General features: G+C 55.6%; 7 protein-coding genes across 7 annotated transcripts; 5 read left to right on the top strand and 2 right to left on the bottom strand.

Annotated features, from left to right (window-relative positions):
- Positions 1–586: 586 nt before the first annotated feature.
- J7T55_009135 (uncharacterized protein) lies at positions 587–1,345 on the top strand (the record flags this gene model as incomplete). The annotated part of the gene is made up of 3 exons (XM_053142069.1): positions 587–897; positions 964–1,130; positions 1,191–1,345. 3 exons carry the CDS (start codon positions 587–589, stop codon positions 1,343–1,345), a joined length of 633 nt encoding a protein of 210 aa, XP_052994976.1.
- A 497-nt stretch (positions 1,346–1,842) lies between these two features.
- Positions 1,843–4,339, top strand: J7T55_009134 (Transcriptional regulatory protein SEF1; the record flags this gene model as incomplete). The annotated part of the gene is made up of 4 exons (XM_053142068.1): positions 1,843–1,959; positions 2,058–2,164; positions 2,482–3,548; positions 3,621–4,339. The coding sequence occupies 4 exons, from the start codon at positions 1,843–1,845 to the stop codon at positions 4,337–4,339; spliced, it is 2,010 nt and encodes a 669-aa protein (XP_052994975.1).
- Positions 4,340–5,050: 711 nt separating this feature from the next.
- J7T55_009133 (uncharacterized protein) lies at positions 5,051–6,825 on the bottom strand (the record flags this gene model as incomplete). The annotated part of the gene is made up of 3 exons (XM_053142067.1): positions 5,051–5,290; positions 5,360–6,597; positions 6,666–6,825. 3 exons carry the CDS (start codon positions 6,823–6,825, stop codon positions 5,051–5,053), a joined length of 1,638 nt encoding a protein of 545 aa, XP_052994974.1.
- A 3,314-nt stretch (positions 6,826–10,139) lies between these two features.
- Positions 10,140–14,449, bottom strand: J7T55_009132 (uncharacterized protein; the record flags this gene model as incomplete). Its single annotated transcript, XM_053142066.1, has 4 exons — positions 10,140–10,308; positions 10,716–10,906; positions 11,041–14,316; positions 14,384–14,449. The coding sequence occupies 4 exons, from the start codon at positions 14,447–14,449 to the stop codon at positions 10,140–10,142; spliced, it is 3,702 nt and encodes a 1,233-aa protein (XP_052994973.1).
- A 580-nt stretch (positions 14,450–15,029) lies between these two features.
- On the top strand, positions 15,030–16,045 carry J7T55_009131 (dolichol-phosphate mannosyltransferase; the record flags this gene model as incomplete). Its single annotated transcript, XM_053142065.1, has 3 exons — positions 15,030–15,380; positions 15,435–15,691; positions 15,757–16,045. 3 exons carry the CDS (start codon positions 15,030–15,032, stop codon positions 16,043–16,045), a joined length of 897 nt encoding a protein of 298 aa, XP_052994972.1.
- Positions 16,046–17,104: 1,059 nt separating this feature from the next.
- On the top strand, positions 17,105–20,388 carry J7T55_009130 (uncharacterized protein; the record flags this gene model as incomplete). The annotated part of the gene is made up of 3 exons (XM_053142064.1): positions 17,105–18,014; positions 18,072–18,169; positions 18,226–20,388. 3 exons carry the CDS (start codon positions 17,105–17,107, stop codon positions 20,386–20,388), a joined length of 3,171 nt encoding a protein of 1,056 aa, XP_052994971.1.
- A 1,003-nt stretch (positions 20,389–21,391) lies between these two features.
- On the top strand, positions 21,392–22,858 carry J7T55_009129 (uncharacterized protein; the record flags this gene model as incomplete). Its single annotated transcript, XM_053142062.1, has 1 exon — positions 21,392–22,858. The coding sequence occupies one exon, from the start codon at positions 21,392–21,394 to the stop codon at positions 22,856–22,858; it is 1,467 nt and encodes a 488-aa protein (XP_052994970.1).
- Between the last annotated feature and the right edge of the window lie 982 nt (positions 22,859–23,840).

Here is a 23,840-nt window from a genome sequence, read left to right as displayed (position 1 = left end):
ATGGCGTGGGCTTGTCGGAGCGAGGAGTCTGAGCATGGTGTATGAGTGGTGTGCTTTGTGGGTTTGGTTGTCTGAAGAGGGGATGTTTCTTGAATCTGAGCTGCCGCCTCCCTGTCTCATTTGGAGACTTACACGTTGTGGAGTCAATGCTTGTTAATCAGCCCGCGCTTTTCTCTGGGCTCACGATCGACCAAGCAGCTCTAGATCAGCCAGTCGCTACGGGTGGACAATCTGAGAAATGGGCAATATTCTGTATGTATCCAGGAGTCCTAGGTCAAACCTATCACGGAGCACTTGTCATGTTGTTCGGTGCCGAAGCGGCAGCGCAGACGGGACCGATACTTTTATCACCGTGCAATCCTGTAAAATATATATATATATATATCTTGTGCGCACCATTCTCACGTTTGGGTTGACTGGTAGTCGTTTTCATGTGCTGCCACCTCATTGGGCAAAGATTGCGAACCAGATCGGGATGATTATGAAACGGAGCCTCACATAAGCGGCCAGATACACTGTAGCGCGCTGAGTCTCAGCAACTGTCGACAGAGGCTGGCACCCTCTCCTGCGTCACACAGAAGACACGATGCATCCCGTCGTAGAGGTCACACTCTCATGGCTCCTCTCGAGCGCCAGGGGTCGTGATGAGAAGAGCTTCTGCCGATCCCCCGCCTTCAAGGACCTGCCGGAACCTACCATCGAGATCACGTCTATAGATTGTGGCGCGGGCTCCTTGGCTGAGCCTGCGCAATTCAGAAAGGAACATTCTCACGATGGAGAGGGAAGGTTCCCGGGCGTGCAATGGCAAACACCGCGAGACATCACTGGGAGAGTGAAGGAGTGGCTGCTCGTGGTGGAGGATCCTGACGCGCCGCTTCCGACGCCCATCGTCCATGGGTGAGCTGTCTATCCCGGAGTCGTCGCTTCCTCAGTACGACCAAATCGCTAAACTCTTTTTGATAGGATATACGCAGGCATTGAAGCAATGAATATGAAGATAGAACAGTCGGACCTTGAGGTTGTCGATGAAAGCAAGGGCATTCTGAAGGGTGGGTTTCAGTATGGGCAGTGCCGCAGACCAGGGGTATACCTCCCTCCTCGACCCCTGATGAATCACGGGCCTCATCGGTGTAAGTGTGCCACTGCCCTGAAATATGCCATGTGCGGAAAGCTGATAGGAAGTACGACAGACTTCTTTGAGATCGTAGCGTTGAGCGAGTCTCTGCCTAAGGAGCTGCTGGGGACCAGGCCGACGAGGGAGCAAATCGCCGACGCGGTCACGGGCAAGGTGGTCGCCTGGGGCCTTTGGGTCGGGGCATATGAGAGGAAATGGGAATCAAAGTAATTTTGTATGAGATTGATTTCCTTGTTGGAGAGAGCTCACTCAGGCACACAAATAACACTCGCCCTGTTGGCATGGAAGCCATGCCTCGGGGACTCACACCTCAAGTGCACTCTCAGGCTTGAGTGAGATCAGGGGCTCGGGCGACACTGCTGATGCACGTTTCATGAAGATTTTGTTTATTAATTCGTTCGATTTATAATAATGCATTGAAAACTCGAGAAGTGTTTGCAATAAATTCGACTTGAGGTCCTCCGCCGTCCATGTTGGTGACTTGGAAATGTCGTATTGGGCCCAGGGTCGGGGATAACATTATCTCAGCATAACCCAACCAGCGTGTCAGACAGGAGGTCTGAGACTGAGATGGACGCCCCCGCCCCACCCCGTCAGCTCACAGAGCCGAACCGGCGAACATTGTCGGTAGCGCTTCGGCAACTCTGATCTCTCTCCCCTTCACTACGGCATAGCCAACCGCGTCGACTGACTGACTTGCATCGACAATGTCCAACGGGGAGTCGCGTGAGTCGCTCGACCTGTTGGCCTCGGCCGCGGAGCAGTCATCACCTCAGTCTCGCATCAAGAGGAACACCGCCTGCGTGTCGTGCAGAGACTCCAAGGTGCGTAAGAGTGCCCGTGCCGTCGACTCCTCCTCGGGCTTGGCCTCATCAGACGTGCCGCGCGTAGTCCGACCACAAGGCTGACCAAATGTCCACAGGTGAAATGCAATGCGAGCACCGTACCTGGCCAGCCTTGCCAGCGCTGCCAGAAGCTGAAGCTGCGCTGTGTGGTTGATAAGTCTCACAAGAGAGTGAGCAAGCGGAGGTATGTGGAGTCTGCGCTTCCCTTGTGCCCAAGCCACACCCCCTGGTCTTCAGAAGACATATTCGACAAAGTTTCCCGGCCATCAACCTTCCCTCCCCTTGAAAGCATCCCATATCCTTTGATATGTTTCAGGTCTATATTAGGCTTGTTGAAATATCTAGTCTGAATTTTTCAACTGGAAGTGCCGGCTCTGTTCAACTAGGAGAATGCTGGTCTTCAGCACCGCTGTACACCACCTCATGCTTTACTTGACCACATGTTCTCTCGTTCCATCCTGCGTTTTTAGATGGGATCAAACACATTCTAATATGCTGCAGTAAATTCGATGAGCTCGTTCAGGAGGTTCAGAGCATTAAACAGGCTGTGGCTCCCCAGTCATCGTCTTCAACTCCTCACGGCCAACTCCCCCTCCCCCCTATTCCAGCACAGACACCACATTTACCGAGCCCCCGGGCGGACCAGGCACGCCTGTACTCTTCCGCCGTCTTCTCGTCCGGAGTATCACCATTGGCCTCCATCCCGTCCTTCAGCAATGCTCCACCCCCACGAACTTTCCCAGAAGCCTCGTCCGTCCCTGCATTGACTCCCGGCCCCTTGACCACCCCGTCTTCTGCCAGTAGCCGTCCTGCGCAGCCTAGAGCACTGAAGTCGAGGGTATTCTCCAGTGAAGATATCGATCGGTACTTCGATCAATATTTTGAACACTTCCACCCATACTTCCCGGTCGTACGCATTAGGGAGCCAGACGCCGTATATAATGCCGGACCAGTTCTTTTCTGGGTAATTGTCGTCACAGCCTGCAGGAAGTCGACACACGAGGGCGGAATATTTGATTTCCTAGTCGATGCAGTTAGGAACGAGATATGGGGGAGCGTATCCGACCCGCCTGTCTCTCTGGCCACGATCAATGCATTGTTGATTTTGAGCGTCTGGCCGCTGCCTACCATTCGCTTTATGAAGGACCCGTCCCCAATCTACGTGTCACTCCTCATGAACAGCTGTTACATGCTTGGAATTCATACTGGCCGCGGAGACTTTCCGACGCAGGTATACCCGGCATATCGTCTGTCTGTCAGTGACGAGGAGGCTGTGTATTCTTGGGTGGGGTTCAACATCATCTCGCAGCGCGTGTCGACGTATAGTGGCACGCCTTCTACGGGTCAGTACTTCAACAGCACGATTGAGAGTATCCTCGACAGAACGAGCCCCATCAAGATTCCGATGTATTTCTACATCCAACTGGAAAGTGCTGCGTTCCTACATAGGGTGGGGAGAACTGTGGCTGCCAACCTCGAGCAAGGGAAAGGGATTTCTCATCATGTTATTGAACAGCTAGAGGAAGACTTCCAGAAGGTTCAGGGCCTCATGTCTGCAGGCATCTCAGGTAAGCTTCCCAGCTCGTGCGACCGATATGTGCAACGTGATTGTTCTGGCTCTGACATAAAATTGCACACAGAGGTGGATCAATTCACCATCCTTTCCACACTTCTAGAGCTTCAAGTCTTCTACTTTATGCCAATTCCCGGCTTCAGTCAGGAGGCGTTCAAGCGCAACGCCCTACGCTGCCACACCACCGCACAGTCAGTCATCAGGCTCGCGCTGAAGCTCAACAACGAAATCGGCTTCCTCACCCACTCGCCCCATTTCGTCTGCCGCTCCCTGCTGTCGGCAGCCTGCATTGTGATATCGGCGCTGCTATCCCCATCTACAAAGGAGGTCGTTGACCGCCAGATTCAAGACTCCGGGACGACCCCAGACATGGTGGTCAACGAAGCGCTCGCCGGAGTGAGACTGTGCAGCGTCCAGGACGGCGACCTGCCCGTCCGCGCGGCCAAGATGATGGAGAGCGCGTGGAGCGTGCGCGACATCCTGCCCGCGACGGAGCTGTCGCGGCTAGGCCAGATGGACGTCTCGCACCGGCTCGGGATGGGCCTGCCGCTAGACTGCATCCGGAGGTGGAAGCGCCAGATGGAGCAGACCCGTCCGGACAAAGTTACTCCCCAGCCCGGCGCCGGCGGTAACGGCGGCATGGCAGAAGGGGCGGGCAACGCCGCCGTGGCGAGCGCCGCCGAGATGCTGGCCGGCGATCCATTCTCGAGGGTTGACTGGGACGCGTTCATGAAGGATTTCGACATGAACTTTGACCCGGCCCTCATGGACACCGTTGTCGCCTAGGAGACTCGCCACGAAGCCGGGAGGGGCGCGGTCCGAGGGGCGCGGAGCCCATCGACAGGCAGACAAAGAAGCATGGTGTTGCTGAGGAGAGGCTGGGTAGCGTAGAGCACGTACACTATAATATTATTCATTACAGACCCTACCTGAACGCAGAAGGCATCCAAGACAAGCGCGCCAAGCTTCGTTCTGGAACCCCCTTAGTACAACCGTAACAGGATTTCCCGCTGCCTAAGCTGTGCAGCATCAATTAGGAACATGCACTTGCTACGGCGAATAGTAAGCTTCAGTTGCCGTCGTTGGGAATACGAACTGGCTGTCTTGGCCTTTAGAGTAATATAAACACCTTGGCTCCGGTGTGCAACAATGCGGCTGGATGCGGCATGTGGTAGTTGGTGAATCTACTAAATGCATTTTGCCCATGCTGCTTTCGGAAGGTCAGTTTTAGCTCCATGTCGTGACCTGAGGGCCATTTCAGAGACGGGCTGAGCTGGGAGGTTCACCATGGATACATCATTCCAACGGTACTTAGCAGCAAGTCATGTGAGCGGAGGAAAGGTCCATGTCTAATATTGAATTGGTATCTCAAAATGGGTTTGATTGGCAAGGAATTCCAGTTGCCCTCATGAACTGTCTAAACTCAACGGTGAATGTATTTGCATATAAACCAAATGACCTTGAACTTCGCTGTTTCAGCCCAGGATTACCCGGCGTCTAGAACAGACCGCGGGCAATGCGCTTGAACCATGATTGCTTCTTGAGTTCATCATCGGCGTCGGTTTCCTCAACACTGTGCAGACGGGCACCAGCCATGAGATCGATCTCGTGGATGGGCACCAACATACGCCAGTCTCTTGAGTAAATCTTCCAGAAGAGGTACAACGCAATAACCACTGGAGCGGCCAGGTACTGTTGGAAGAAGTACATTGCATCGGGCGTAGCATCTGGAGATGGCTGCAGACATGAATTCGTTAGCAAGCTTGGCTTGAATAATGGCGAATTGAAGGGCAGATGGGAACTTACGTAGAGGGAGCTGTAGAACGTGGCAATCAAGCACAGCCCGCACAGAATAGCGCCGATCCAGCTTCCATAGACACCCAGTGTCGGCTTGTACGGGATCAGATCCAAGCTGTAGCCTTGCTTCTTCCATGCGCTGCGGAAACGGATGTGTGTCAAGCAGATGGTTCCCCACACAAAGAAGTAGGACAGACCAGAGAGCGATAGCAGCCAGGTGAAGATGGTGCTCTGCGACGATGCCTCTCCGATGAACGCCAGCAGACCAAAGCAGAGCTGGACCACGATGCACCAGATAGGACGTCCGGACTTGTCGACATATGACAGGAATTTGGGGGCCATGCCTTGCTCAGCCATGGCTTGCATCGTCCTGGTAGAGCCAAAGGTGCAAGAATTGGCGACGGAAATGACGGCCAGGGTGATAACAGCGTTGAAGATGGATGGAAGAACTTTGATACCAGCATCCTCGATGGCAAGCACGAAGGGCGATGCCTTGGTGTTGGCACCAGAAGAACCCAGAAGACGTTCGTCGTTGGAGGGGATGATCAGGCCGACAATGAACAGATTGACGACATAGAAGAAGAAGATACGCCAGAAAACCTGCTTTGTGGCGAGAGGGATGGCCTTCCTGGGGTTGGCAGATTCGGCAGCCGCAAGACCGACAAGCTCAGTGCCACCGAACGCGAAGGCGGCAACGACAAACACAGAGCAGAATCCATTAAATCCGTTCTGGAATGCGCCAGGGTCATGCCAGAACTTGGCTCCGAGGTAGCCTTGGTTTCCGACGCCTCCGCAGTTGATGACGATTCCAAGGATAATGAAGCCAGTGCAAGCTGCGATCTTGATCATGCTGAGAACGAACTCGACCTCACCGTAGCCTCGAACGCCGAATACCTGGATGCAGGACAGGACAACGAGGAACACGGCAACCCAAATTCCCATGTTGAGGTCGTCACGCCAGTAGCTGATTGTAATGGACGCAGCGACAAGCTCGAAGGGCAGGATAGTCAACCACGAGATGGCGTAGTCCCAGCCCATGGCGAAACCCCATGATGGATCGATAAAGCGGACGACGTAAGTGTAGAAGGCGCCGTTGACAGGGTAGAGGACAGCCAATTCAGCCAAAGCCTGACATGTGAACAGGAGCATGACGCCGATGATTGAATAGCAGATGACGAGCGACGCAGGGCCACCTGTGTGAAGGGCACTTCCGGAACCGACAAAGAGACCAGCACCAATAGCACCACCTAAAGAAGGGTCATATTAGTTTCCGTCACCAAAAGGGATTTGAGCAGGTGAGGGCTGGATGTCATACCGATGGCGATCATTTGCATGTGTCTCGATTTCAGGTCGCGGTTGAGGGAGCCCGACTTGTTGACGACTCCCACCTCCTCGTCGACAGTCTCGGAACCGTAGCCATTGTGAGGCTCGACGATCTCCTTGTCGGTATGGTTCTTCTCGCCGTATTGAGCCATTGTGCTGGACTCGTTGTCAGGCTGTTTGGCCTCTTCTCGTCTAAGCGGTCGATCCAGCGGGTGGGAGGCAAGTGGTTGACCAAGAGTAGGGGAACACCAGAGGCAGGAGGCACATGGGCAACGAGATAGAGGGGCAACACATACTTATAAGATTAAGTGTGTGAATGAGACGCGGAGGGACTGTCCAGGACTGGGGCGACCGGCCAGAGCAAGCATTGGGACAGGGGTGGCAGATCCAAAAAGGCCTCGATGGCACGCTAGCCGTGGAGGAGGAGATTGAGCTAGCACCGAGCTGCAGTTGGCCCTGGGCCCAGAAGTGCGGCTGACTGGGCAGGGAGCTCCCCGGTGGCAAAGACAAGGCGGGCGTCTGCACCGACAGCGCGGGACCTGGGTACGTGTGGTGGTGGGTAAATACCGCGCAGGCGAGGCTTTGGATGCCCACAGCCCCCAGGTGCTCATGCTCGATAGAGGACGAGGCCAGAGACAGGAGGGGCGCCACTGCTTATCTGCACGGTGACGAACCAGGCGGGACGAAGGCTCATTGTGGGCGTGTGCAACGTCCTGGTGGGACGAGGACATACACATATGGCATGTCATATCATGGCACGCTGATGGGACCTCGAAACCTTGAAGCACCGAAGGGCTGGGTTCGTGTTTCGGGAAGCGGTGCCCTCTCGAGTCTCAGCAGGAAGCTCCCGGCACCTGCCAGACAGGCTCCGGTATGCTTCTATACGTGTAATTCTAAAGAAGCTCACCGCGGATGGGAGCAACCGCGCGGGATCTACGGGAAGGCATGTAGAGGGCACCTTGTCCAGTGTGCACTCATGTAGCCTAGCCATCTGACAAATACCTACGATGTCGTGTAGGATGCCAAGCTGGGCAGGCTGGGCAAGTTTGTCTGGTTGTCTGGTTGTCTGAGAACGCCAAGGTCGGGTTTGCAGGCCAGAGCTGCAGGGTCTGGAGTCAACGAACGTTTGGTCCAGCCGTCCGCCGTCCTGACAGCTACGTACCCAAGGCGACTGCTGCTTCTGTACGGAGCAGACCACAGTAATAGACTAATTGGCAATCTAGGCACGAAGCTTGAATGGACGACGGTCGAAGAAACAGGATCCCTGCCCTTCGTGATCCCTGTCCTCGCTGATAAGGAGGCCTCGACTGCCAATCAGGGCCGTCAGGAAAGGAAGGTTGCATCCAGTTTAGTTTTGGGCACGGGACAGAGTTCAAAGTTCAGACCGAACCCAAGGGCTGTTGTATGAAAGAGCCGTTTCTGGCACAGCTTGGCTGAGCGGGATACAACTTTGTACATATGCATCCATATTCAAAGCCACCACCTGCAGTCAGCTGCTGTACGTGTATTTTGTAGACTATGCAATATGGTAATGAATACACAGTAGACTGCAGTAACCTGATGCACGCCAGCGGCGGAGAGATTCCTTCGGGGGGCCCAAACCCTCGTTCCGCTCCACCCACCTGCAGGAGCGACGCACATGGCTACCCACTTTCTTGGTCCTGCCTTCCCTGCATCCCCCCCCCCTTCCCAGAGGCTCCATGCCCTTGCCCCTCCACCTACACGTACATATCCACTCGACTGGCAACGGGGCAAAAGAACAATGATGAGTGACTGCCTCGACTGCAAATCACACCATGACTTATTGACGTGACTGGGCCTTTGTTCTCGGCTCTGATCTGCGCAAATGACTGATTTTCAATCGACCGCCGTCCTTATCGTCGTGCCGCGCCTGACTCGGCCGCTTGATCCTGCCGACCCACTGCATCCGTAATCCATCATTTTTTGAGAACTCTGGGGTTGGCCAGCCCAGCCCAGATCAGATCTTCCTCTCTCATCAATCAATTACGTACGTAGCCGCTGTGGAATCTGGGGTTTCGAACTTTGCTATCTAGTACTATCTTCGCGCGAACTTCTTTCTGACGAACCGCCCCGCCCTAGGGCCATATCTAAATCCACCATGGTGCTCATCCTTCATTCACGAAGGTCATCATGACAACTAAGTGGGTGCACAGCTTTGCTGCTCAAGCTCCGAGACCTTTGGCGTGCTGCCTAGCCTGTAGCCTACCGAGCCTACGTGCAAAGTAGGTGGTCATCCCGAAACTCAAAGGCTCCCTGTGATTGCCACTATCTCCTGTCCAACTGCCTCGCCGACAATCCTTATTGGATCATACCCGAATGCTTCTAGCGTTTCCAGAAGGGTGAGCAGACAGGCCGCCCACTGGGACGCCAGGTAGATCGTTCGAAGGGCCAGAGGGCTCACTTGCTTGCATCCCCGTGGAACCATGGCGGCGGGCGGCTGGTCTGCAGGGAACGAACGTCAAGTTCTGACCACCACCTGCACGCACAGGCCTGCTCGTCTACCTACAGTAGGCTACCAGCCGCGCATTTGGCGACGACACCTCCTAGCACAGCCAGCCTGTTTGTCCAACCGGGCAGATCAGGGTCGCTGTCTGCCTCGCCTGGCTCTCTCCACCCCTTCACTCCATGCTTTCGCACCATATTTGTTGGTCTCCAACAGCAAAGCTTCATCTGTAGTTGCGGCTAAGCTTTACGAGACCCATGGCCAAGAGTCGCCCACCGAGCTTGGCTGCGGCCTTCAGGTCTATCACATCTGGGCAAAGGCTTGACCCTAGCCAAGAGTTAGCCCACTCTCTTGGCCGATGGGGTACCAACGAAGGATCTGCCTATAGAGCACAGAGCTGTCACACGACCGGGGGCTCCTTCAATACACCTCGTACCGACGGAACCGAGTTATCAACCTCGACCCACTCTGCAACCAACATGCGAACCGTCCGGCGTTGAGTCCCTTGCTTCCTTGGGCCTTGCACGGCCTCTGTCACTTGAACTTGTTTTGATCCGCGTGTCTGCCATCTGGGCGCACTCTGCTTTCTTGCTTGGCCGATCAAACTCTGGCTTGCCCTACGTTTGGCAATACACCCGCAAAACCGCCGAGGGCAACCTTGGCGAGTCTTGCCTGACATTTGCTCGGCGACCCCGGCCTAATTTGCTGGAGGGTATCATTAGCTCCAACCCGTTCCCCCGCGAGGACGTTGCGACGGGTTCCAATTCGCCGGGTCGGTCTGCAGTTGGTCGGGCGTCGCTAACACCCTTCTGGAAGGATTCCATGCGGTGCGGGCAGGTCTGGAGGCCAATCCCGGCCTACATGCCTCTTCACGCCATCCTGCCAGCAAGCTTGTTCGTAACCGCTCGTGAGTGTCAGGCTAACGGCCATAACAGGTTTAAGGGACACTATAGCTCATTCACGAACAAGCGCGGAGGGATTATCTAGTACATGTGAGGCGATTCATGGCGGGTTTGGGCAAGCCTGACCTTTCCCACCGCGGAAGCTTCTCCGTCCCCCCATCCCCACCCCGCGCACCTCGGCCAATGGCGTCCACGCCGGCATGGTCTGTTTCGTACCGCCGCGGTGCATATCATTCATTTCGATGTTGGGACCGCCGATCTGGCCAGCCCTGGCCGAAGCTTCGGGTCAGTGTCAAGCCTGGAGAGGCAGGTACAGACGAACGGCATGGGATTTGAGCTGTTCTAATCCCTAGTCTGCCGACATGCTGCAGGTTCGCTCCGAAGCGGCGACTTCTGAGCCGGTCCCTTGACGGATCCGTATTACGTGTGGCTTCAGCAACCGTGGAACGAGTACGCGCGTACTAGGCTCGATGTTAGGGACGCGGTCACCACCTTGTCGGTCGACCAGTAACAGAGCATGGCAAACCCCCCATCTGCTGAACTTACTCGATCCCGCCACTGCACGACGACGGAGGGTGTGCTGACGCTCCTTCTGTGCATGCTTCTGGAAGAACGTACGGAAAGTCACTGTCACGGTAGGCACCTTGGGACGGGATGTTACCTTCATGGTCCCCACCATAACCAGAAAGAACAGATTCGGATTGGGAACCTGTCGTATTGGCAGTCTGCCTGGTTGATGCCGAGAGCAAAATCAACAAAGCATTGATCATTGGCATGTGTCAAAGCAATAGCAAGCAAGCCATCGCCTCCGAGGCGTGTGATCATGTTTGCGAAACCAGCTTTTGTGCCCGATTCACCCACGGTCATCTGCGAAGTGTGAGGTACGTTGAGCCGCGCTTTCCAGGCGATTGATTTTACCTATCAACTCGCCCGGCCGTCCTCTGCGTCCCTGCAAGGCTGACAGCTTAGCCTCCCACCTTCTCAAGCTGTGCGAATCTCACCCCTTCCAAGACCGGGGCTGGCCATGGCTCAACAAGACCCCTCTTGTATAGCGCCAGCCAAACTGCATCAGCATTGATGACCTCCAGGGCCCTGCGGGCTTCCTCATTACGCGGTAGTACGTCGTCAGCTAACAGGTCCAGGATCTGCTCAAATAACGTATCCTCGATCCGCACGAATGATACTATAGCGATAAGAAGCGACACCGTTGCGTTCCAAGTCTGCGCCGCTGACGCAAACCTGCCCAGGCCGCTTGTCACTGTGTGAGATGATGGCGCCTCGAGTTGCAGGCCCGAGACAGCATCTTCCAATCCTCCACGGACAGGTATCAAGATGCCGTCTCCGCCGCCTGCCTGGTGCTGTTTGCCCGGCATGCTACCCATCGACGGCTTTGCCGCGCTCGTTCCGCCTCCGCCTCTCCTGCTCTTCCGCGCCTCGTCCTTCACCCTGAAGCACCACTTGCCCAGACCATCTGACCATTCGGTCTTGACCCGCGAGCTCAGGAAGTCGCCAGCGCTTTCGCATAGTGAGGCTAGTGTGCCACACGCCGATATGACGACGTACGGCTCTGGATCATGCAGCCTGCTCACGATGACAGGCCAGACATCGTTGACGAGCGGCAAGAAGGCGTTTTCGTCCAGCGCGAGAGCTGATGAGACCTTGGACAGCAGGTCAAGCAGCTGTTTTCGTAACGTCGGCGTGGGGGAGGTGAGGTAATGCTGCGTAAGGGAGGTAATCTTGGTGAGGATGGTATAGGTAGGTGTTTTGGGGACAACCAATTCCTCGTTGTTGTTGGAGGAAGGGTCTTCGGACTCATCCTCGCCTTTGTCTCTGGAGTCAATAGCGTCGAGCTCCTCTTTTGCAGACTTCCATGCTTCTTTGGGGTGGTCCCGTACTATCTCCTCCACGTCATCATCCCCCAGTTCCCGCTTTCTCTTCGCTCGTTTATCTAAGATGGCGAGCGCATCACCAATGCCCGAGGACTCGAGTGGTCGTTTTCTGTGATTGACGGCCTTGGCCTGTGCGTCTTCGATCAGTAGTCTGTCGGACTTGACGCCTTGCTCAACCACTTCCGACAACACCCCGAACAGGCTCTCCACAAATGCGGAATATCCATGATAGCTATCTAGGGCGGCAAAAATCCCTGCGACAACATCGTCCAGGTATGGCAACAGGCTTGGGCCTGTCAGACGAATCATCATGGTAAGCACCTTTGTCGAGGCAGGCGAGATGTCGAATTGGTTCAGCCGCAGCGACACTGAATTCACCATGTAATCCACATTGTCGATGATCAACTCAGACACGCTGCCGTATCCGCACGAGGATGCGACGCTATTCAATGTCGCGATTGCGTGTCCTTTGAGCTCCGGAACCGAAGACCCCAGGAAGGTCGCCACGGGATAGAGTACATCTATGAGTTCTGGGCGGAAAGAAGGGCCGAGACGGTGGCTGGCGAAGGCGGTGACTTCCAAGGCGATGGCCTCGAGGCGCCAGTCCACGTCATCGGTGGCTGCATCAGAGTGTGCGTCGAGGACAGAGACAGAGAAGGAGTAAAGCTCGTTGAAGACAGACTCTGCGTCTTCAGGGGATAATGGATCCGGCGCTGCGTCTGTAAGATCCAGTAAATCGTCGGTCTCGGAAGTCTTGGTGAAGGAAGACTTGGTCAATTCGAAAGAGAGCCAGAAAGCAGAGATCTGGTCGACACCAGTGGATTCGAGGATGAAGGGCAGCATCTCATTTGCAAGCCTGATCTGCTGTGAAGACGAGCCGATGTTCTGGATGAGATTTGCGACGTCTTTCCTTGTATCCCGCTGGCTTTCCTGAGGCAGTAAAATCGGCCTGTAATTTTGCAGCTCCTGGTTTGCTTTGATCAGACCTGCACTCCTCCAGAAGTTCTCATCTACATCGACTTCATTCTGGATCTTGGAACTCTTAGAGTTCAGGATCAGGGCGACAATGCTGTCCCTGAGGGCTGAGGAAAGTGACTCCTCAAGATTCGAAGATCGAATTTGCAGTGCAGACACAAGCTCGTTGCCCTTAACTATGTTGCGGATGGCCTGCTGCTTTACTCGCTCATCGCTTGACTGCATCATGCGCGGCATGCTGGTGATCCAACTATACACAGTGGCATTGATAGAATCCAACAGTTCGGGATAGATAGTCGCTAGATCCTGCAATGAAGTGCCATAAAACCCCGTCCTCTCGTCTCCAAGGACGTCGATCCCAAGGCTGGGCTGTTCATTGTCTTCGTTCCGAAGTATGATGGCACTCTCCACGAGCATCGATGTGCAATCGGACAAGGTCGAGTGACACTCGTCCAACAGTGTGATGCAGAGCCTATCCATGGCTCTCAGCACGTCTGACGCGCCGTGACTCCTCAGCTTGAGAACAGAGGACAAGGCCGTTTTGACTTGTGCAGCGGTGGCCCTCAACCATGAAGCTGTGAGGACCTTGCCCTCGCCCTTCTCATCCGTGCTAGGCTCATCAGGTTCGGGTGCACCACTCTCGGCCTGTCGTAGCACATTCCGTAACTTCAGGTCCCCCAAAACTTTGGTGAGCACGACCCTCAGAACATTGATAGCATTGACAAGCACCCGCCTCTGCGCTTTGGTTGAAAGAGGCGGCGAGAGAGCACGGCTCAGCGAGGACACAGTCCCAGGGAAGAAGGTGGCGAGCACATCGTCCTGCTTGATGGTTGTATACACAGCAAGGATGGCGCGCAGAGCTTCGATCTGGATCTCAGGTGTGCTGCCACCGGTCACACCATCTAGTATGACAGAAACGGAATGCCCAAACGACGGGATGATGTTCGCGTCCGTCAGCGGAGAGTCTTTGGCCGACAGCCCTGCTGCCTTGATCAGCGCTGTCAGGGCCTTGTAGCCTTCCAAGATCGTCTCCTCGGGCTTGACGGGATCGCTCTGCTCCCGGCCGGGCACGCCGCCGATTATGAAGGTCAAGAATATGAGAAGCTGCTGCGAGAGTTCCTTTGAGATCCTGGACTTCCAGCCGTGCTGGACCAGGAGGCGGAGGGACTTGATGACGGCCTCGATGACCCGGATGGGATGGGACTCGTGCTGCCGCAACAGATGTGACAGGGGGAAGAAGACATAGTCGGCTATCTTGTCGTCGAGCACGGTGCCGTCGTACTGGATCTGGTCCTCCAGGACGCCGATGAGCTGCGTGAGTAGCTCTCGCAGCCGCTTGGCACCGGCCGACTTGTCCGGGCCCTTGTTGCCTTGGAGGGCAAGCCTGCTGATTTCGACACAGATTGGTTTGAGCTGATGGTGAGTCAGTAGGATGCAGTGTATGCATGGGCATCTCAGGAGAGGCGGGAGCGTCACTGACCTTTGCAAAGAATTGATTCCTCGCCGATGATGTGAACTCAGACTTTGGGCCAAGCTGAGAGGCCATTTCGACCTGAACGCCCGTGATGCCCGGGCCAGGCGACTTTCAGACACGGTCAAAATTGCTAGGCAAAACACTAACTTGTGTGATTAAGGCGTTACGAGGAACTCATGGTGCTATTCGGCAGAAAAGATGCAGGATGTAGGGAATGAAGTTGAAGAGCGCAGTCTAACTCGTGTATGCTTGGTGCACCTGGACGGCCGCCCCTGGGAAGGACAGCGCTGGCGCGGCCTGACGTCCCCTAGAATTTCAGGCTCAGGGCAGCGCATCTCTAGCTGGCAGTGGCGCCTGGCCGGCCACTGGGACCGAATCAAACCGGTCAGGCGGGGCCGGCCGGTAAAAACGGTCCTGGGAACTGTGGAATCCCGGGCCACTGTTACGGGCCCGCTTGACTACGGGCACAGGCGGCTACATGCTAAATGCAATAGTTGGAGGAGACATGCAGTTGTCGAGCTGTTGCATCAGCGAGCGGTCTTCATAAGCAATTGATTTGGAATTTGAAATACTGTAACTGAACACCACCTCGAGTCTTGCACCATCGTCACCACCTACCGACAGTCTTGTCTAATTACTACCGCTACAGATCATGGCTGCGCCGACGCCCTTCCCCGTGACAGTCCACCCATACCCATCCAGAGTCAAGCACGCCTGTGCATATGAACTGGGCTCTTCCCCGGCTCGGAATGCCCTCATCTTCGTTGGAGGTCTCGGTGACGGCCCTCACACTGTCCCCTATATCCGGACCGTCGCCGCCAAGATTGAAGCCGACACCGGCCTCAGCTACTCGGTCTTTGAGATCCGGATACGCTCTTCCTTCTGTGGCTTCGGCTGGAACAACCTGGCCAAGGATGTCCAAGACATCTCGGCTCTCGTCAAGTATCTACGGGGCATTGGGAAGGAAAAGGTTGTGCTGATGGGCCATTCCACTGGATCTCAGGTGTGTGCAAAACTTTCTGTCGCTTGACATCACACAGCTACTCACTTGGGATAGGACTGTATCGAGTATACCGACTATGAGAAACACCAGAACGAGCCCATAGATGGCTTCATTCTCCAGGGTGCGGTATCCGATCGCGAGGGGTTTATCGTAGACCTTGGCAAAGACGAGGCGGAGAGGATGGTTGGGCTCGCTACGGAGATGATCAACACCGGCAGGAAAGACGATGCGGTGCCCAAGTCACAACTGCCCCGGCCATTCTTCCCTTGGCCTGTGACTGCGTATCGCCTTCATTCTCTGGCAGGTGTTGGGTAAGTTGCTGAACTTGCTTCCCGTGGCATGAGAGCGCCAGGCTGATACCTATCGACCCTCCAAGCGGTGACGACGATTACTTCTCCTCAGACATCCCGGATGAGAAGGTAGCAGCTATTTGGGGCCGGGTCAAGCAGCCCATAATGGTTGTACCGTCTGCAGAAGACCAATACGTCCCCCTGGACGTCGATTCCTCGAAATTGCTGGCCAAGTGGAAGTCATACTGTCCTGCTATGAGTGATCTTTCGGGCTTGATCCCAGGGGCCAATCACACGGTCGATGCTCAAACATCACAGGACTGGCTTGGGGACAAGGTGGTCAGCTTCTTGAAGAGCCTGGAAGAGCCAAAGTAGTTAGGCAGCATCGATGGAACTGGCTATGTAGGACTATAATTCGAAATAAACAAGAGTAGAGGTGCAGTATTGCTGTTGCTGGGCCTTGGGTCGGAGCCAGCCATAATATTAGAAGACGGGAGATGGTGGTGCCCGACAAGAGGGACAAGACAACTTGTTGATTTGTGTTTTCTAGGGTGATCGCATATCAGATGAAGTTAGAGACCAATGTGGCAAGAAATCCTCCCACATATATTGATCTGACAAGAGAAAACAAAAAGAGAGCCCACCTTCAGGGTCCAAGTTACGTGGCGTCCATGTCAGTCAGGTACTGCAACAGGTTCGAATTTCATGTCCCAAGTTCATGCGTTTTCCTAGCGTCACTTTAGTGCGTGCCAGGTCCCCATAGTGGAGGGCGGCTGATCCCAGCATGAGACTCCGACGCTGCAGTGGGAGGACCGCCAGGCACCCATCCAGCCAACCAGCCGGCCCAGGAACCAAGCTTTGTGAAGACACGACTACCAGGACTGCATAGTATGGTGTTATGTGTGTCTGGGTGGGGGTGTCATACACAGCACAGTACTGCATGCATGTGCATTTACCACTGAAGCCAGGTTTAGCTTGCGTCACGACACGCATCGGCCCCTTTGCGACGACAGCAGCAGCAACGAAGTCAAAGATCGACTCAGCCCAGCCAAGCAAAGCACAAGCCAAGCCTACTCAACACCCACTGCCTCTACTGTGTACAGTCCACGTTCATTTCCAGCAAAACGCAGCATAGGCAGCACATGGAGATGGCATCGTTATAGGCAGCGTTAACACTACTCTGTGCCCTGATCCTGCATCCTGATCCCAACCCAGGCTGCGACCCGCTCTCGACGCCGTCGCCGACACCGACACCGACACCGATATATCCCTTTACCTAAGCGACCCCTATACTCCACCCGACGCTGCCTCAACGCCCAAGTTCCACCTCCATTTCCCTCGACGCCGCCCTTCCCCCCCTTTCCTGCTCGATACTCGGTCCAGCCTGAGGCTCAGAGAGGCCCCCTCGATACCCCCAGAGTCCAAGCCACCGCGATGGCTTCCTACGGCCACCCTGCGCCGGTCGCCGCCCCGAGGCATGGCCAGGCAGTCACATACGGCGCCCCCATCCCAGTGGTGCCAGGTTCCGGAGCTCCTGCTGGCACCTTTGCGCCTGGAACAAAGATTCAGGTCGGCGGCCATCGCGTGGTGATACAGAAGTATCTCTCCGAAGGAGGCTTCGCCCATGTCTACCTCGTCAAGATGCCCAAGCCTGTCGACGGCACAGATCTGGCCGTGCTGAAGCGTGTTGCCGTCCCGGACAAGGACGCATTGCGAGGCATGCGTACCGAGGTCGAGACCATGAAGCGGCTGAAGGGGCACCGCCCAATTGTCACGTATATCGACTCACATGCCTCCGAACTGAGGGGCGGGGGCTACGAGGTCTTCCTGCTCATGGAATACTGCAACGGCGGCGGCCTGATCGATTTCATGAACACCCGGCTACAACATAGGCTGACCGAGCCCGAGATCCTCCAAATATTCACCGATGTCGCAGAGGGTGTGGCCTGCATGCACTATCTGAAGCCCGCGTTGCTCCATCGCGATTTGAAAGTCGAAAACGTCCTTATAAACGCGACGGCGTCCAGGAAGAAGTTCAAGCTGTGCGACTTCGGCTCTGCTGCTCCCCCGAGAGCTGCGCCAACAACCGTCGTTGACTGTCGGCTGGTGGAGGAGGACGTACAGAAGCACACGACCATGCAATACAGGAGCCCGGAGATGATCGATGTATATCGAAAGCAACCTATCGACGAGAAGTCAGATATTTGGGCATTAGGCGTCTTGCTGTACAAGCTGTGCTACTACACAACGCCATTCGAAGAGCAGGGCCAGCTGGCGATTCTAAACGCAAGCTATAGATTCCCCAGCTACCCGGCCTTCTCGGATGGATTGAAAAAGTTAATTGGTGCGTCTTGTGTTTGAAAGAGGTTGGAGTTGTGTGCGATGCTAACAAATGCTACAGCATCCATGTTGAAAGAGCAACCGCAAGCCAGGCCCAATATTTACCAAGTGCTGAAGGAGTCCTGTGCCATGCAGGGCCGTGAAGTTCCAATTAAAGATGTATGCTCAACTCTTTGATATGCCCTGCTTACTGCTTCCGCTGACACGATATCTAGATCTACACCGGCAGGTCGAAATCGGAAGGGCGGCCTCAGGAGGCCCCTCGGCAAGACCCCTCGGCGCCTGCTGTTGGAGCTGTATTCTCACCACCACCACAACAAGAGACAGTGATACCAGATATTCAACCCATGCGACGGGGCAGGCTTCCGGCTTCGGCTCCAAGGCCGAACCCATCACCGAAGCCGACCCCGCCTACGGGGGTTACCAATGGGGATCCTTTTGCTGCGCTTGACGCCAACGCCAGTGTGAAGAGCGTCGACGAGCTGTCATCTCGATTCCCCACACTGGACCAATTCTCGATATTGCACGAGAAAGGTGTCGCATTTGACTTCGACAGTTCCAGCTCGCCAACGGCTTCGAAGAAAGTTCCCGAGGCCGCTGTGGAAGAGGCCTTCGCTGTGCCTCAGAGTCAGCCTTCTAAGCCGCCATCAAACAGTAGAGCATCTAATGACATAGGCCGTGGTCCTGCTCTGCCCTCGACTTCACCGGAAAGGCAGTCTGTCTTGCCAATTAAGAGCGCGTCGGCTCCTCCGAAACCTACCGAGATGAGCCGTGCATCAGCCATTATCAAGAACACACCGGAACTGCAAGCCATCTCTTCTGGATCAGCCCAAGGCTTTCAACCGGCTCCCAGTCGATCAAACATGGTATCAACAGGGACAATGACGACCCCACCTCCCGAACGGCAGGCATCCACAACTCCATCACAATACCAAATTTACCGGTTTCCAAATGACCACCACCGTTCCCCAAGTCTCTCGAGACAGCAGCAGCAGCAACCACTTCAAGATGTTCCGCTGCCAGTTCGTACGGACTCCCCATCTTTACGGCCTGTCGCGTCCCCTCGCATACCGTCATTCCAAGGTCATTCACGACAACCGTCCTCGTCCAGGCCTTCTCTTGAGGGAGGGCGGCCTAGCATGGAAAACTTTGAGCCTATCACAAAGTCGAGATCGATGTCTTCACGTCCCCGCCCAGTCAGCACTCATCTCGAGTCGAACCTAGATTTTCTTCGCGAACAGGAAAAGAACTCGAGGCCTCTGGGGTCCCCCGGAATTCCCTCACCCAGGATTCCTCCAGCAGACCGAGCACCGTCACCGAACTTGCTTCTTGACGATGACATGAACATTGAGTCGAATGTTGACTTCCTCCGGTCCATGGAAGATACCCAGCCAAGGAAGAGTCTAGAGGGTAAGCGGTCGAGTCTTTCCAACCTCGGCAAGAAGTCCATTTTTGCGGGGAAATTTGGTGATGCTTTCAAACGCTTCGAAGGCAGCCAGTCTGAGGGACCACCTCCAGCTCGCACTCCCTCGCCCTTCAAGGCCATGGATCGTAGAGACCTGACGCCCATCGCTGGATCAGAGGCCACAGATGGTCGAAGTGATGATGGCCAGGCTCCAGGAGATTCCGAGGAGTTGACACCAGCGATGCGCCGCGAGATAGAGCAGCGACAGCTCGAGGAAGAAGAAAGAAGGGTTGCTGCCGCGCAAGCGGAATACCGTGCACGGCTTGCTCAGCGCGGGGGAGGCGGTAAACCTACACCGCCTCCGGTCGGTGGCTCCTCGCGTGCAATAGCAATACAGAACAAGGTGCAGAGCCTTCTGGACGAGAACGCTCGTTCATCAGCCAACATAAAGAAGACCGCGGAAGGCTATGGCCAATACACGGCACCCGCTGGGAGCTCAACACAGCCAGCCGAAGGGCGGCCAGAAATACCGCGGAAGCCGATTGGTACTGGTAGAGGCTCGACACCTCGTCCGATGTCCAGCTCTAGCTCCCTGAATCGAGCCGCAGGTATGGCTCCAGCAGCTTCGGATTTCAAACCCACACCGCCGCCCAAAGACCCGACCAGCAGGCCGATGGCACCACCAAAGCCGGGACACCTAAATAAAACCTTGACCAGCAGCAGCAGCAACCTCACTCTCCGGTCATCCTCGCCACCGAAGCAAGGCATGAGCACAGCCGGGATGCGGCAAACGGGCAAACTAGAGGCGCTCATTGCCGCTGATCTCCCCGGCCAGCCAGCGCTGGATATGACTGCCGAAGAAAAGGATGACTACGTCCGTGATTTCTCTAAGAGATTTCCTAGTCTGACATCCATCGAGATGGTCGAACGAGATTTGTCAGCCGAGGACAGTAATAAGCCCACGGGAAGATAGAGTGCACCCTGGGCTTGGTCGTCTAGGCGTTTCTCTCGGCTTTGCGACTACTAGGAGAGGGCGACTGTTGACGGTCACAGCGGTGCCAATGTGGAGGATGACGAAGCTGGCGAGTAAGGTACTGGGCCACAACATCAGATATAGCAGGGACGAGTGTTGTAACATGGCGGGCGTTTGCAAGCAATTAGTGAGCGACTTAGTCTTTTTGCATAGCAAGTCTGGCTTCGTTACTTTGTGGTCGACGGGCCGACTCACATAGAGTCGAGCAGGGAGCATACACATACCAAGGCTTGGGCTGGCTGCACAAGAGCTCGAGCTCAGGGGCTGAGGCCATCCTGGAAAGACGCAGGACAGCTTGTGCGAACAAACTATAGACCGATCATACGAGCCAATAGAAATCAGAGCATATCTACGACTCAAATCTCCCCTTTTCTATATATTTTCTTGCGTTTGGGGTACTCGAGGCTTTAGACATCGGCCATCGGTGTCCTCCGATCCAAAGCCGATTGCCGGCCGGGCTGTTGCTGATAAGAATGCTCAGGACCTAACTATTTCACCGTACGGGAACAGAGTTGCTTTGTCCCTGGGCAATGGTCCTTGAGCCCCGTACGTACACATATACAGACACATCATTTGCACTGCCAGCAGACACTTCTCCTGTTGTTGAGGTGGATGAGGCTGGTCTTGTGATGTCCACGGAGACCTCAATTGGGCATATATCGAGGGTTTTGAATCCAGTCCGGACTAGCTTCTGTTCGCGGTTGTTGGAGTGGAATCACCTCTGGTCACACTGAGCCACCCTGCACACCACCATTCAACTAGGAAGGACGATAACAAGGCTCAGCTGCTCAAAACTCTACATCTCAGTCGAGTCTTGACAATACCGGTAGTGCTCAAGATTGGGAGACAAGTGTAGCCCAAGGCAGACCTGGGCTTCTCACGACTTACACGACCCTTCGCTGTCTTGGATAAAGTTGAGCTTCACATTCACCAAATTTTCACGATGTTGCTTCTCTCTCCAGTCATAATTTGGCCCTTGCTCTTGTTGTTCGTAGGCATAATCATCCTGCGGCGCCTTCGCTCACCACTTGCCAGCGTGCCAGGGCCGTGGTATACCCTGTTCACGTCCCTACCGCTCAAATGGCACGAGTTCAACGCCAACCGCACGCGGCACATCCACGCCATGCACCTGCGCTACGGGCCGGCAGTGCGCATTGCGCCGGGGGAGGTGGCCTTCAGCTCCGCCGCGGCGGTCAAGGAGATCTACTGCTCGGGCGGCAGCGGGTACGACAAGACCGAGTTCTACAACCTGTTCACGGTGTACGGGCGCCGGACCATGTTCAGCACTCTCAACAAGGAAGACCACGCGCGGCGGAAGCGCGTGCTGGCGGACCGGTACGCCAACAGCAACGTCATGAAGCCCGAGAGCCTGGGCGGCATCGAGGAGCGCAGCGGGCGGCTGCTGGCGCTGGCGAGGCGGAGCGCCGCCGGCGGGAGTTTGGACTTGTACATCAGCCTGCACTCGTACGCGTTCGACTGCGCCTCGCACCACCTGTTCCACCCCTTCGGCGCGGACTCGCTGCAGAGCCGCGAGGACGAGAGCATCATGCGGGAGGTCACGTTCGACTCGTCGCTGCAGAACCGCCTGGTCAGGTACTACAGCCCCGCGGCGCACCGCGCCATGGGGAGCGTGCTGAGGCTGTTCGGCGCGGCGCCGAGGGAGACGCCGCTCGCGGACAAGTTCGTGCTCGACAACAGCGTCAGGGGCCACGACGCGAGGAGCTTCACGCTCCTCAGCAGGCTGAGCGACAAGGCCTGGGACCTGGAGAGCCTGAGCATCGCCGCCGAGTGCCTGGACCACATGGCCGCCGGGATCGACATCACCGGGGATGCGTTGTGCTTCCTAATGTGGGAGCTGAGCCAGCCGCGCTCTCTACGGCTCCAGGAGAGGCTGAGGGAGGAGCTCCGGGGTGCGAGTGCTGCCGAGGGGTGGGATAAGCTCCCGTTCCTGGACGCTGTGGTCATGGAGGGGCTTAGGTGCTTCCCTGCCATTCCGATGTCCTTGCCTCGCTATGTACCGACGGGCGGGAGGATGATCGACGGGCACTTCGTCCCGGAACGAACAATTGTCAGCTGCCAAGCTTACTCGGTCCACCGCATCGACGAGACGGTGTTCCCAGCGCCGGAGGTGTTTGACCCGGAGAGATGGCTTGTGAGAGAAGGCGATGCGGAGAGGAGGAGGGCGTTTTTTGCCTTCGCGAACGGCGGACGGGGCTGTGTGGGCAAGCATCTCGCTCTGGCCGAGATGAAGATCCTGTTGAGGGATGTGTACTCCGAATTCAGCACTGTTCCAGACCAGAGCATGTCTGCCGCGGAGATGGAGATGGATGACCAGCTGATTTCGTCGAGACCGGCTGGGCAGAGGTGTTTGTTGCGATTCATCCCTGATGATTCCAGTAAGGAAACATAGAAGAGGTACCTAAGTAAGTGCGAGAGTTCCTCCTACAAAACACATCAGATTATCCTGCAGTATGCACAAAGTCATTTCTGAGTAGCATGGGAAATCAAGTCACATGTACATCGGACCTTCATATGCCAACATCTTGGGCCATTACGAAGTGAATGGGTAACGAAAGCGGGTTTTCGAGTGAGCGATGCTCTAAAACCCAGTCAAAAGGCGCACTCGCGTACGCAGATGCGTAGAAAACAGCCACAAATATCGATCAGGCAGTCAGGCTGCAGTCTGGTGTAGAGTCGTCCAACGGGTTTTGAGGCCAAGCAGTCATTCTGGCCGGTCAGTCAAGTCTCGAACCGACGAGCCATTCACGGTGCAGATCCAAGCCAGAGGATTTGCAGCTTGTGCAACAATGAGCCCAGCTGAGCGGCTGGGGAGTCAGAGGCAGGGCTGACCGGGGCCCAGAGGTACATAGTGCTATGCATGTGTGTATTGGTACATTCCTGATTCTTCTTTTTCATCAAGCTGTCCCGGTAACCGCACGAGACATCTTGTCCTCATCACCCTCCTAGTGTTGCAGCTGGTGCTTCACTCGGTCACCGGCGAACTAGGGCCCAAACCCGCCTTTTGTCATGCGGTCTGGGGTAAATCAATGATACGACGAGCCGGTGCGTGCGTGCCATAACAGTGAGGCCGTGGAGCTACTAATAGAATTGCCTGGCGGGCTGGCGGTTCAAGGTTCACGGGGATGCAGAGACGGCGGTTGGGCGAAAGTATAACCATTGACCAAGCACAAGAGAGGGTGTGTCAGACCCGACCAAGCGAGTCTCATTGATTCGGTGTTGCTCTCTCTGGGGGCACGGTTACGGGTACTTACAGTCTCTCTCACACGGTAATGGGGAAGGTAGCCGCTTGCATTCAGCCCTTTCATTAGAAGCGGCTTGTCTGGTTTGGTTGTTTGGTTTGTCTGGTCCCACGATGGGATGGCTGGCCAGTC

The sequence above is a fragment of the Diaporthe amygdali genome, assembly GCF_026229845.1.
Source record: "Diaporthe amygdali strain CAA958 chromosome Unknown NODE_10_length_1141467_cov_65_626103, whole genome shotgun sequence".
In the NCBI taxonomy this organism is placed as follows: Eukaryota; Fungi; Ascomycota; class Sordariomycetes; order Diaporthales; family Diaporthaceae; genus Diaporthe; species Diaporthe amygdali.
The sequence above is the reverse complement of the archived record's forward strand: the minus strand, read 5'-3'. Positions and strand labels throughout refer to the sequence as shown.